Source organism: Canis lupus, chromosome 10, assembly GCF_048164855.1.
Source record: "Canis lupus baileyi chromosome 10, mCanLup2.hap1, whole genome shotgun sequence".
Taxonomy (NCBI): Eukaryota; Metazoa; Chordata; class Mammalia; order Carnivora; family Canidae; genus Canis; species Canis lupus.
This window is the reverse complement of record NC_132847.1, coordinates 67,038,497-67,051,305: the sequence shown is the minus strand read 5'-3', so window position 1 is coordinate 67,051,305 and position 12,809 is coordinate 67,038,497. Positions and strand designations below refer to the sequence as shown.

At 53.1% G+C, this 12,809-nt stretch overlaps 1 protein-coding gene across 3 annotated transcripts; it reads left to right on the top strand.

Annotated features, from left to right (window-relative positions):
- Positions 1-119: 119 nt before the first annotated feature.
- C10H9orf152 (chromosome 10 C9orf152 homolog) lies at positions 120-11,799 on the top strand. Of its 3 annotated transcripts, none has more exons than XR_012038469.1 (3): positions 120-341; positions 3,011-3,973; positions 11,639-11,799. XR_012038469.1 is itself a non-coding variant. In XM_072842298.1 (2 exons), exons 1-2 carry the CDS (start codon positions 155-157, stop codon positions 3,535-3,537), a joined length of 714 nt encoding a protein of 237 aa, XP_072698399.1. In that variant the 5' UTR covers positions 120-154; the 3' UTR covers positions 3,538-4,957. The 3 variants fall into 3 exon arrangements, 1 of the variants encoding a protein (XP_072698399.1); XR_012038468.1 differs by lacking the exon at positions 11,639-11,799 and adding an exon at positions 5,063-7,974; XM_072842298.1 differs by lacking the exon at positions 11,639-11,799 and having other exon boundaries at positions 3,011-4,957.
- Positions 11,800-12,809: the final 1,010 nt, after the last annotated feature.

Below are 12,809 nucleotides of genomic sequence, written 5' to 3'. Positions count from 1 at the left end.
CCCTCCTCACTCCCCCTCCTCTCTCCCCCATCGCTCCCCCCTCCTCGCTCCCCGCTCCCCGCCCTCCTCGCTCCCCACCCCCTCCTCGCTCCCCCCTCCCCCTGGCTCCCCCCTCGCGCCCCGCCCATCCCTGTTTGCTCTGCTCCCGGATCCCATGCAGGGGCTGCCCTGCCTCTGCCCGGCCCTGCCGCACTGCTGGCAGCGGGGGCCCTGCTCCATGGCCGAGGGCTCGGGCACGCAGGCCCCGGGGAGAGAGCCCCCGCTCGGCGTCCAGGGCCTGCGAGCCCAGTACTTGCGGAGGCAGCAGAGGGCCCAGGCCCAGCTGGTGGTGCTCCCGAAAGGTAGGAAGGTAGGGCGTAGGGCCGGGCAGGTGCTGGGGGCAGGAGTGGGGGGCGGGGGAGCTGCAGCCGGGGAGGCCTTTGAGGGGGGTCAGAGCCGGAGCAAGGAGGCCTGCGTCCGGGCAGCTCCTGCCAACCTGGCCAGCTGCCGGCTGCACCTGACCTCTGCTCCCCCGTTCTCACCTGGCTGGCCTGTTCTTCCTGGTGCATGGTGCCTTGGGCCCCTGCTGGGCAGGTGGAGCCATGGGAGCTCTTCCTGGTTGGGTCTCACCTCCTGCAAAGCTGGAGAAACGGACCTCTGGAGAGAGCCGACGTGGCGTTCCCGAGACCCTGGGCAAGGGCCTCGGGAGCCCGGGGCTCAGGGACTCAGGAGGCACCTTGGCTCAGGGCGTGCTGGTCACAGTCTCAGACAACTTCCCAGGAGGCTTGAGCCGCAGAAGCCTCGGAGGGAGGAGGCCTCTTCCCTCTGGGAACTCCGGCTTCATTCCTGGAGGAAGGTAGCACTGCGGTTCCCGTTCTGTCCCAGCCCTTCCCTCTACCGGAGGAATGAATAGGTCAAGGGAGGGGGGAAGGCCAAGGCTGGGCCCGAGGGTCTCTGTGGCTCTTCTACACTTCAGGACTCATTGGGTGGCCTGCCCTGCACTAGGCCAGCTGGGATGGGATGAGGGGCCAGAGGGACATCCATCCGGGACAGGAAATGTGTGGCCTTTTGAGACAAAAGTGGCACCACCCGGCTGAAGGTGCCCGGCTCCCGTCACATGTGCTGCTGCCAACCAGGGGGCTCTGTATGAACTGAACCGGCACCGCCCGGTGGCCCCCATCTCTGCAGGGGGTACACTGAAATGTTCTTGAAGCCCTGGTTCATCCTCAGAGGTGTTTAGTCATTCCGTCACTCAGCACACACTTATTAAACCACTACCAAATGGAAGTACCAGGCTTGCCAGACCCAGCGTTGGGACTCACAAACCCATGTAATGTGCACATCCCAAAGACAGTCAGGCTTGACATGTCCCACAGAATTCCTTCCCCCCCCCCCCCCCGGCCCATCCCTCCCCTCTGGCCCCTTCTCCCACCCACTGGGCGCCCTCCTCCCCTCACTAGCGTCCTGGGAGCAGCGAGGGCAGGTTAGTGCCAGAGGGCTGGTCAGGCACTGCTTTGGTCAGGGAAGACTTGGGGCCCCCAGGCCAGGTCGGCCACTCAGCAGGATCTGTGTTGGGGGCAGGGTCTGAGTGTGCCTCCCACTTAGTCTTTCCCCTCGTCCTCTGTGGACCCCAGGCTGGGAATGACAGCTAGGGAGGCTCCTCTCTGCATCCAAGGCCTGCTTGTCCCCCTTGGCATAGTGGAGAAGATACTAGTTCCTAGATTGTCCCGTCACATCCCCTCCTCCTCTGTTCTCAAACGGACACAGAACGTTTTGGCTCCTTGTAAAGGTTTCCACGTTTGCCATGCTGAGAACCGTGGGGCAGTCCTACAGCGGGAACAAATTTCCAGTCGTTCCCCTCTTTGCAGAGACATGGCTGCACCTGCCCCCACTCCCTTAGCCTCCCAGACCTGGTGATCAGGGGGGTTCCCTCTACCTGGACCTCTCCACCCCTGCCTGCACTTTGTCCTGTCCAGGGCCTCCTGCAGTGACAAGTGCCTTGTGCAGTGACAAATGGCCGGGATGCTCAAGAGCACTCCACTGACAAGTCCGAGGCAACTCCAGGCTGGTCACAGACCTTCTCTCTTTGGAACACCTTTGGGTCATTCCCACAACCCTCTCTGCCACCAGGGGTTGACAATAAAGTGTCAGGTGCCACGAGGTGGTAAAAATAGGTCCTTGAGAAAGAAGACAGGCATCACCTCACCTCTGCAGCCAGTTCAGAGAAGCAGGAGGTGATGCGTGTTCCCAGAACAGTGTCCGTGGGATGGGAGGAGCCCCCAGCCCTCCAAGGAGCTGCTTCCAAATACAGCTCCTCCCTCCTCCACCTTGGGTAGTAAACCCATTCTTGGAATCCCAGAACGCAAAACCCCATAAGTTAAGAGTAATCTTTTCCACTGGCGAGCGCGTGTGCATCTGCACCATTGTCTCAGCCTGAACGCTCGTTCCCTGGCTCTACCTTGGGTTCACTCCTTCACTGCAGTGGAGACCCGGAGTCTGCTATTAAACTCTGTTCTGCTTGGGTTTTTCTTTATTTTTTGGGGGGGGGGGGAGCTTCTTTATAGCATTGGTTACCACCTGCTATTTTATTATGATATATTCGCTTGCTTACTGTGGTTCCTGCCCGCTAGAGCATATCCACGAGGATGTGGCTGTTGCCTCAATGTTTACTGCCATTTCCCCCGAACCTAGAATAAATAATGCCTGGCACATAATAAATGCTCAATAAATACCTGTTGAATGAATGAATAATTGTGCGTGAGTCTGTGTGTGGGTGTGTGTATGTTAGAGAGAGAGATTGTATGGATGTGAATGTGTGGGCAAGGGAGGGGGTATACACGTGTGAGCACGCAAGTGGGATCATGTGTGACCCACGTACGTGTACACACACATGCAATGTGATGGTACCAGGCTTCCTTGACGTTTTGGGATAGCATTCCTTCAGCTCAAAAGCTCTGAGACACCCCCCCGCCCAATGAGAGGTGCCCACGTCCGTTCCAGTGGTGACCCTGCTTGTGACTTGCTTTGTCAGGAGGGTACACGCCCGCTCCTGCTGAGTCCATGGTCAGTCCTGTTTGGATTAACAAGGAGAGAAGACGTTCACTGTCCCTGGAGGAGATGGATCCTGAGGCAGAGGGGATGCGGGAGGAGGCTGACAGAGGCTGTCTTCAGGCTCTCGAGTCTCCGTGGAACACGCACCTAGAGATGTACCGCTGGGTACAGACCTTCCACCAGGAAACCGGCCTTCAGGTAAAACACAAGGCCAAGCTCATGGGGTCTGAGCAAAGGCTCCCTCAGGACGGAGACCCAGGCTTGTTTGAAGACAATCAGATGACTCAGCAAGGGACTGCCATCCCCCGAACAGCCCGGCGAGAATGTCAGGTGGGCCGTGCCCAAACAAAGGCAGTGGGATCTGGCCTAAATGTAGGCATTCAGTGCCCTCCTTCCCTAAAGAACCCAGGCAGGTCTGGAAAAGCAGCTCACTATCCATTTCCCCAGAGGAAAACTCCTAGGATCTCTCAAACTGCCAGGAAGCTGGGCTTGTACGGCCCAGCCTGAAGCTCTCTGCTCAGCCAATGTCTCAGCGTTGAAAGCACCGGTGGCCTCATCAAAGAACCGGGAGACGGAGCCACAACTCGGACCTCTAGCTATGAGCCAAGACTGGACTAAGTTGCAGGGATTTTGAACTTCATGGTGGACATAGGGTCTCGCCCTTTAAAAAAGAAGAGCCTGCCTAGGCCAGATGGCCCATGGTCCAGGATGAAAGAGCGCTGTGTGATCAACATGGCCTTATTCTGCTTGTCTACGAAGACATCGCTACGGAGCCCTAGATGCCCACTCCTTGGGAAGGCCCAGTAGGACATCTTCTCCATCCCTAGAAATGGAAACTTTGAAACATGACACAGGCACCCTAGCCAATGGAATGCCTTAGCAGGGCCCCGGAATCAATGAGTGTTGGGCATTCTTGTTGCCAGTATCTTCTGATGATCTGGAGGTGAGCTCTGAGAATTGCCTTTTTCTGGTTACTGTGCCTGGAGGCCAGCTCACTGAGAAGGCGCTACATTCATTGGTAGTGACCATATTATTTCAGCTGAGCCTCCCAAACTGTGGTCACTCAGGGTTTAAAAAAAACACCCTACTATTTTGTGTGTTTAAGGGCGTTCGGGAAGGGTGGCCATCTCTTCCCTCTCACCGAGACTGCACGTTCCAATGTCACCACAGGTGTATTTCCTTCTCTCTTTCCCTCTGTTCCTCCCTCCCTCCCTTGCTTCCTTCCATCCATCCCATTTGTCTCTTTTCTTACTCTCCCTGCCTTTCTCTCTCCTACTTGCTCTCTCCTAATTAAGTTCTTATAAACACTGCTGATCATTGAAGATAAATAGTAAGAGAAGCCTAAGTAGGAAACCAAAAAAAAAAAGAAAAAAGAAAGAAAGAAAAGAAAAAGAAAAAGAAAAAGCTTGGAAAATATGTCTTCCCCACAAACGCTTTCCTTTTCAGCCAAATTTGAAGCACCCAGATCTTTCCCTGGGGTATTTTAAACTTAGGACAAAGTGAAGCAGGTGTTACTTGGATAATGGGAAGAAAGCAGGGCTTTCCTGGTTAATGTGTGACTTTATTAACAATATTTAAACACACCGAAGGTGCCTTTCCCTCACCTCAGATAATATCTCTGTAAAGTTTCACTTGTGTTTCCCTCTTTTTCCCCAGTGGTGATCCAGTCTTGCCCATCTACACCCAGGGTTGTTAACGAGGTGTGTCGTTACCTGGCAAAAATACGAATGTGCCTGCTTCTTGGATCACCCAGAAACTCACTCCAATTTGGGGATTTGTTGCAATTCCTTTTGCAAAAAATAAGAGCCACTGGGGGGAAAAAATACACAAGAGCACAAGAGCCACTGTTAATTTTTTTCTAGTCTAATGAAAAAGGACATTTTCTGAAAAGCCCTTGTCCTTTGCTCCATTTTAAAGAGGATCGCCATACGTAACCCCTTTTTCTACAACGTATCAATCGGGACAGACTATGTTTTGCTGCAGAAACAAACCCTCAGATCTCACAACAGGTGCTTTTCTTCACTCCTGAAAGGTCCATGTGCATTTGGGCAAACTTCCCAAGGCAGCTCTCCTGCAAGCGCTGCCAGCAGTTCGGCCTCATGCCACCTGGAAGACCAATGCTGGTTTCCCTAAACGCTGTAGCAGGAGAAGAAAGTGCACTACTAGTCCTGGACTGGCTTTCAAACCTCTTGTACTTACGTTTCATTGTCCCAAGGAAGTTCTGTGGTCCTCTCTTCCCATCAAGGGTATGCAATCATCCCATGTGCCTGGAAGGAGAGCAGGAATAGGAAAGCCCAGGTGAGCAGCACTAAGGCTAGCACGGGTGGATAGGGGCCAGGTTAGAGGACAGTAGGAGATTCCATCCTGAATACAATAAACAGCCATTAAGAGATCGACATGTGAGACTAAAATGATTTAATTTGCCTTCTAACCAGATTACTCTGGTTGTTCTATGGAGAAAGGGTTGAGGGTCACAGTAAGAGGCAACACCAGGGAGAAAATGGCCAAGTACAGTGGGAAAGATGCTGTTAGTTCAAGCTAGAGGAGGAGCCGCAGAGATGGGGGCGGGTGGGGGGGAGTGGATACACCGGATACGAATTTTGGAGCTAGAGTCATTAGGATTTAAGGAAGGAAGATTCAGTTTGAGGGATCCTGAGTTTGAGACGTTCGTGAGATACGCAAAGGAAGATACCAAATGGGCCGGTGGATGAATGGGACCAAAGTTCTGGGCTGGACACGAATTTAAGTGGCGCGAGTGTGCAGAGGTACTGGAAAGGACGAGGCAAGGCGAGCTCACCCGTGTAGGGTGCGGAGAGAGGACGGGGTCTGGAATGAGTCCTGAAAATGCAGTTTACTTAGTTGAAAGAACTCTAAGGATCTTTCCAATCCTTCTTTAGGAGAAGCAGGAAAGGAGGAGGAGGGACGGTGAAGGACCCTGACCGGGGAGTAAAGGAGAGCCAGGGCGGTGGGGTGTCACAGACTTTAAGAGGCAAGACATGGGACAGGTCACTTCCCTGACCGCACCCCTCGCACTCATCCCTTTTCTAGATCCATATTCCACAATCTGAAGTTGTTTTTTCTTGAGCATGGGTTTACAAGGCCAGAGCCCTGGGCCACCTGGGTGGCTCAGCAGTTGAGCCTCTGCCTTCGGCTCAAGGCATGACCCCGGGTCTGGGGATCGAGCCCCCACACTGGGCTCACAGCGAGGAGCCTGCTTCTCCCTCTGCCTGTGTCTCTGCCTCTCTCTCTCTCTCTCTCTCTGTGTCTCTCATGAATAAATAAATAAAGTCTAAAAACAAAATACTCTTGATTTCAGCTCAGGTCATGACCGCAGGGTTGTGAGATCGAGTCCTGCATCTGGCTTCATGCTCTGTAGGGAGTCTGCTTAAGACTCTCCCTCTCCCTCTCCCACTGCCCCTCTCCTCTCTAAAAACTAAATACATAAAGATAAGTAAATAAAAAGCCAGAGTCCAAGAGGCTATGCCCGAGGAGGAAAACATTTTAGCCAAGAACAGGCCAGGTCAGTGTCGTCAAGTTCAGGTCAGAGCCAACCGCCTGCCATCAAGGCCGACCGGACAGGGTGGCGTCTGTGCCCCAGAGGCCTGGCCTTCCCTGGGACTGAGCTGCTCTCATGCTGAGGGTGGGGCTGAGGATCAGGTGTTCCTACCAAAGCCTGAAGGGACACAGGGCACGGGCAGGGCTGGTTTGGAATCTTCCCTCTTCCCACCAGGGTGCTCCTGCCAAGAGCATTAGGCCAGCACCCTTCCCTCCGCCTCCCAATCACACTCACACTTCCATCAAGCCCTAGGCTGGCGCACCCTCGGGCGCAGCTTAGTGTGGGACCCCCTGCACCTCTGATCCTCTCTCTCCCGTGCTGGGCAGGACTAGGGCTACCCTCTTCTCGAGCGCTCTCCACTGTGCTAGCAGAGGAAGAAGCTTCTGGAAACCAGAGACCAGCCAGCTCACGTCATCGTGAGTCCCACAGCAGGTCTCCCAGCCTTCCGACCACAGCGAGGACCCCCCACCCCACCCCGACGTGGCTGCTGGTATGGGCGTCAGTCCTCTCAGCACTGCCACTGGGAGACGTGACCTTGGCTGAGTGGCTGAGCTCTCTGAGCCACACGCGTCCTAGTTGGAACAGGAGGGGTCAGCAGCCCCCTAGGTCTTCATGGCAATTCCACCACATGCCCGCCAGGGGGCAGTCACTTCAAGCTGGTTCCCTAACTTCATCCCAGGTCTTACCTCACACTCCAGTTAGACCCACCGACCTCCCTCCCTGCCCCAGCAGGCCTGGCAGCAAACACTTTTAAGACCAGGGTTGGTTGGGGTGGGGGTGGGGGGACATGGTGTCCTTGTTCACACAACCCTCTCTCGTTCCATGGGTACAGTCTTTTGGCATCAGGGTGGAAGGCACAGAGTGAGCACAGATGGCTCCTTATGGGATTGGCTGTGGTGCCTTTTGGGGCTCTCTTCCCTTGGCTGTCTACAGTGGCCCGGCTCAAGGTCTGTGGGCTTGGGTGGACGGCTGGTGGCCCCACAGGCTCCTGCAGGTGAGGGGACTCCCTCCCACCCCCTATGCATCAGGTCCACCTCGCTTTCCCGGGTGGCCGGGTCTTGTCTACTCTCTGCTGGTGCACCTGGGGCCTGTGCCATTCCCGCACCCGTGTCCCACCACCACCTCTGCAACAGGAGGTGGCCTGTTTAAGCAAACCAAATCCAAGCCTGGAGTGCCTCTAGGTCACAAAATTGCAACCTAAGGACAACCGGTCACACATAACCAACTAGGCCTTGGGCTGTAGCCAATCAATAGCTTCCTCACTTCGCTTCCCTGTCTGCCGTATCAAAGTCTCTCCCTGAGCTCTTGATGGGGTTCCCCTAATCACTTGTAGTTTGGGGCTAACTGGATGTCAATAGATTTTTGCTCAAATAAACTCTTTCAGTGTTTGCTGTGCCTCAGTTTATCTCTTAACACTACTGTGTTGCATTACTTCCTTCTAATTCCTTCCCTCAATTTATTCTGTATCATCATAGCTGGGGAATCCTCTTGAAATATTTTTGACTTAAAAAAAAAAAAAAAAGAGGGGGAAGCCTGGGTGGCTCAGCGGTTGAGCACTTGCCTTTGGTCCAGGGTGTGATCCTGGAGTACCAGGATCAAGTCCCACGTCAGGCTCCTTGCATGGAGCCTGCTTCTCCTTCTGCCTGTGTCTCTGCCTCTCTCTCTCTCTCTCTCTCTCTCTCTGTGTGTGTGTGTTTCTCATAAATAAATAAAAATCTTTAAAAAAATAAAAATAAAAATATTTTTTTTAAAAAAAGAAATATTTTTGACTTGATAACTGTCAGTGGGGAAATTGGTGCTTCTCCCGGGAGGCCAGAGAGAACCCTGTGGCTTTTTCTAAATACTGCTTCTTAAAACTTAACCCTGCCCCAGCCTTTGAGACATTGGTTACCACACTTTGCTCGAACATTCCTTCAGATCTCTTCCTTATTATTTAGGAAGACCCAACTGACCCACCATCAACATTTTCCATCTGCACATCAGTTCCTGAAGTGTTCTTTTTTATTTTTTATTGCTGTGATTACGTTTCCCCCACAGCTAATGAACAAATATGCTTCCTGGAAACAGTGTTCAAGGGACTGAATCTCTCATTTTATTTCTTGGCTCTGGGTTTGTGGCAGTTACGTTAGGATTTCCCCTTCACTTCTGTCCAGAAAGACAATCCATGCACTATGTATTATTAAGCCTTTTATCTCCCCTTTGTCTGTTCATTGATAATTGACCACCTGGCTGTTTTAATCCACCCCCTGAATTCCCCAAATCCGGGATCATAACCAAGGCTGGGCAGCGTGCCAACCCCCCAGCCTTGGCCAAGAAATGGAAGAAGGAAGGGGAAAGGTGCTGGTGGCAAACAGTGCATCGTCTGCCAACCCAAACTCCAAGTGCTTTTTAAGCCTGAGCTAGCCCCTAGGATCAACAGGAGATCTAGGTCAGCAAATATTGTCCCAGGGTAAGAGCTGCCCCCCTTCACAGGAAGCGCAGTGCTCTCTTGGTTGGAGGGTCCTGAGACAGCCCGTCCCCGCTCCTGCACTAGCCGTGGATTCCTGCTCCTGCCCATCCTTCCACTTGCCAGATTCTCCCCACAAACCAGACCCTTGCTCACTCTTTTTAAGGTTCTGCCCACAGCACACAGGTGGCCACCCTCACAACCTGAGGACTAGGAGAGGTTGTCCCCCAAATCCCAAGCTCCTCTCTGCTGAGCTCTACCACATGCTGGCAAGATCCACGGGAAGACCCCGGACCAGCCAAGGACCATCACCAGTCCCCAAAGGGTGTGTGTGCAACGAGACTCCATACAAGTGCTCACGGTGGCAAACCCTGGTGAGCTGGCCCATGAGTGAGCCGTGGGTCCCCTTCGGCCCCTCCAGCATTAGGCGCTCACCTGGACTGGCTCAGTTCTCGGAGACCGTGCTTCCCAACCCTGACTGCACAAGAGAATCAAGAGGGGACTTGGAGAATATCCAACTAAATTACAGTCTCTGGACTAGGGCCAGAGCATTGATATTCCATATTTTTCTTTTTAACGAAGGCATAAAACATGTATAATGTGGGAAGGGCACTAATCTCCAGTGTGTCTTAAAGACATACATATTTATACATATAAATATATACTTATTTTCACATAGAGATACACACACACACACACACACACGCACCATAGATCAAGATAAACATTTCCAGCATTCTGGAAAGTTCCCTTCAGCCTCTTTCCAGTAACCAACCATATTTTCCCATGGTCCTTTTTCCATTTTTGGCCTTTGGTGGCATTTGCTTTAATTTTTCTTTGTTAAATCCTCACCTCCTCTCTTTTTTTTTTTTTTTTTTTTTTTTTTTTTGTTAACAGATGATTGTCTAGACCAGCTGGTTTTGAGCAGGGGCACTTTTTGAAAGCTCCCCCTGATGATTCTAATATGTGGTCAGCAGTCAGACCCACTACCTTAGGACCCCATGGATTGCAAACCAGAGGCTCAAAGTTACTCAAGAGACAGAGGCTTCTCTGTGGGGCCAAGCACAGCACTTGTAAGAATCTTCATGTGCCTTCTCCTTTGGGTCCCACACTTCTTCTACTTGACTTCCTAAGGACAGGGAGCAGGGATGGGGGGCTGTTCTATTGCCCATGCTTATTGTATCAAGCCAGCTTTGTGCGTGGGAAGATCCTAACCCTACATCTGGGGCTCTCTAAAAAAGAAAGTTGACCAGAAGGATCATTGATCCTCCTACAAATATGCAGGCCCAACTGTATTCTGTTCTAGGGTAGAGTTATATGGGGAGAGAACACTATGGACTTCCTCTAGGGCCCACCCGGGTGTCCCTTCCATATATGAAACCAGAAACCTATTGGTCACTTCTTGCTACAGGGTTTTATAATTTCAGGATTCTTCTTGACATGAACTAGAAGCCATACACAGACAAGGATCAACTCAGCGATTATACTTAGAACACTTCTGGGCAAAGTTCTGGAACGGTTTGGGCAAAAAGCTCCCCAGAACACCCTCTGTGGTATTTCTCCAGGGAAGAGGAGTGTGGGCAAAGAGTTATTTTCAGAGTGTTGTTAGGACACTTAAAAAAACTTCAGAGTGATTAACTTTGGAGCGATCGGGGGCACCAGTGGTAGTGGTACCCCAGCCGATCACCTAGCTCCATGGTCTGCAGGCCAGCAGCATTAGCTTCACTGGGCACGTCAGAAATGAGGATAATCTGGCCCCACCCAGACCCACTGACCCAGAAACTCTGGGGATGAGGCCCAACAGTGTGTCTTAGCAGGTCCTCCAGGTGATTGCGGTGGAGTCTCATGGGTCACGATACAGGCTGTCCCCTGCCTTCATGTGTGATTGGTACACAGGTGTCGCATTTGCTAGGTTTCCTCCTACAGCTCTCTTTCAGCACAAAAAGACCCCTTCAGTGACCCAATACCTTGCACAGAGACACCGGAGACTTGCGTACTGGCTCTGGAGGGGACAGGGAAGAAAAATCACCCCTCAGGCCCCATAGGAAGGCAACAGAGCCTCTTCCCCCCCCTAAATGGTCAAAGCCCTACAGTTCCCCCCAAACCAGATACATGTCGTAAACCCAATTACCACGACTATGTGCTGTTACTGGGACAACTCTCCCCCCACCCAAACAACTCATGACCCCGTGGTTAAAGAACATCACCCATCTGTAGGGCCTGCAATTCAGAGAAGGCAGCTCAAGTGCAAGCAGCGGCCTGACCTAGAGACCCTGCAGAAGGCCCTATTAGGCCGCCGGCCCCGAAGGGAGACGCAGGTAGCATGACTTAGGGACAGCCGAGCACCGGCAGCTGGCTTTCATGGTGAGTGACTATCCTAGTGGCTCCCCCGTCCAGGCTGACCCTTGTCGTGAGGCCCCACGAAGCCTGCCAACCCTGCCTCCATGGTACGTGGGATCTGTGGGATGTGGGCGTTCGAGAGGCATCTCTGGCACAAGGAGGCAAACGTGATCTTTTGTGTTAAAAGACAAGGGAGATCCCGACTAGTCCAGAGGGCTTCCTGGTTCTACGTTCCTCTCATCTGTCCTTGTCTCTTCCTCCTACAGGTTGTGCTGTTGTAAGTCCAGAAAAGGGGGACGTCCGGGTGGCTCAGAAGTTGAGCCTCTGCCTTCGGCCCAGGGCGTGACCCCGGGGTCCCGGGATCGAGTCCTGCAGGGAGCCTGCTTCCCCCTCTGCCTGTGTCTCTGCCTCTCTCTCTATCTCTCATGAATAAATAAATAAAAATCTTTTTTTCAAAAAAGAAAAGTCCAGAAAAGGATAAACTAGATGTGGACTATGTACTGAGAGAGGATATGCAGCCCTAACCACATTTGCAACGGCCTGTTCCTTCAGGCTGCATGTGGGTTTTCCCTTGCCAGCTTCTGGAATGGCAGCAGAAGTTCTAGCAATAGTTTCCTGATCTCTAGAAGCCAGTCGACTGTCTGTCTTGATGCAGGCAAGCCCCAGCCGCCGAGGACAGTGCGACACCCCTAAGCTTTCAGTAAAGGCCTTTACTGCGTTTTACCTCTTCCTAAAGCCGGACGGTCCCCTGACAACAGGTCCTGGGGGCGGTGGGGGAACAGGATGAAGAAGACGCCAACGTAACTAAATCTTCCCTCGGACCTTGAATAGCTCCCCTCGGACTGTGACATGAGAGACAAGTCACCCCTCTTCTTTCAGACCCTGAATTAATTACTGCATCTCTTTGTTGCCAGCCTAGCTTTACCCCACCCCGTGCAGAAGCAGACACCTAGAATCGCAGTGATCCTGTAAAATGTGCGTGTGCACGTGAACAGTAGGGGCCGAGGAAAACCTGCCCCAGCCTAGAAGCTGCAGAGAAGCTGCAGAGAAGCTGGAGAAGCTGCAGAGAAGCTGGAGAAGCTCTGCGGCCCAGCAGAACAGTTGGCACGACTCGATATAGGCCCTTGTGACGAGTCAGAGGGCAGGCCGCATGCCTGGCTAGAAAAACCCAGAATTTTAGCACATGTTGGCTCTTAGTGACAGTGGTGGCCTCCAGCAGCCGGCCAGGGCCGCACCCATGGCCCCACCTTGGTGGACGCACCCAGCTTCCTGCTGGCGCTGGCCTGTGCTGCGGGCAGGCTCTGTGTCTGCGGGAAAGCCGGGCTGGGCCTGCACCAGGCCGGGAGGTGCACCTGCTGCGGCAACTGGGGGACGCCAGGGGACGTCGGGCAGGTGGGAGCCCAGGCCTGGCCGCCCGGGTCCGGATCCTCCTTGCAC

Excerpts from the sequence above, each read along its gene's own strand:
- C10H9orf152 (XM_072842298.1), top strand. The coding sequence starts at position 155 with ATGCAGGGGCTGCCCTGCCTCTGCCCGGCCCTGCCGCACTGCTGGCAG. Across the intron at positions 342-3,010 it reads GCTGGTGGTGCTCCCGAAAG|GAGGGTACACGCCCGCTCCT; the intron begins GTAGGAAGGTAG and ends TTGCTTTGTCAG.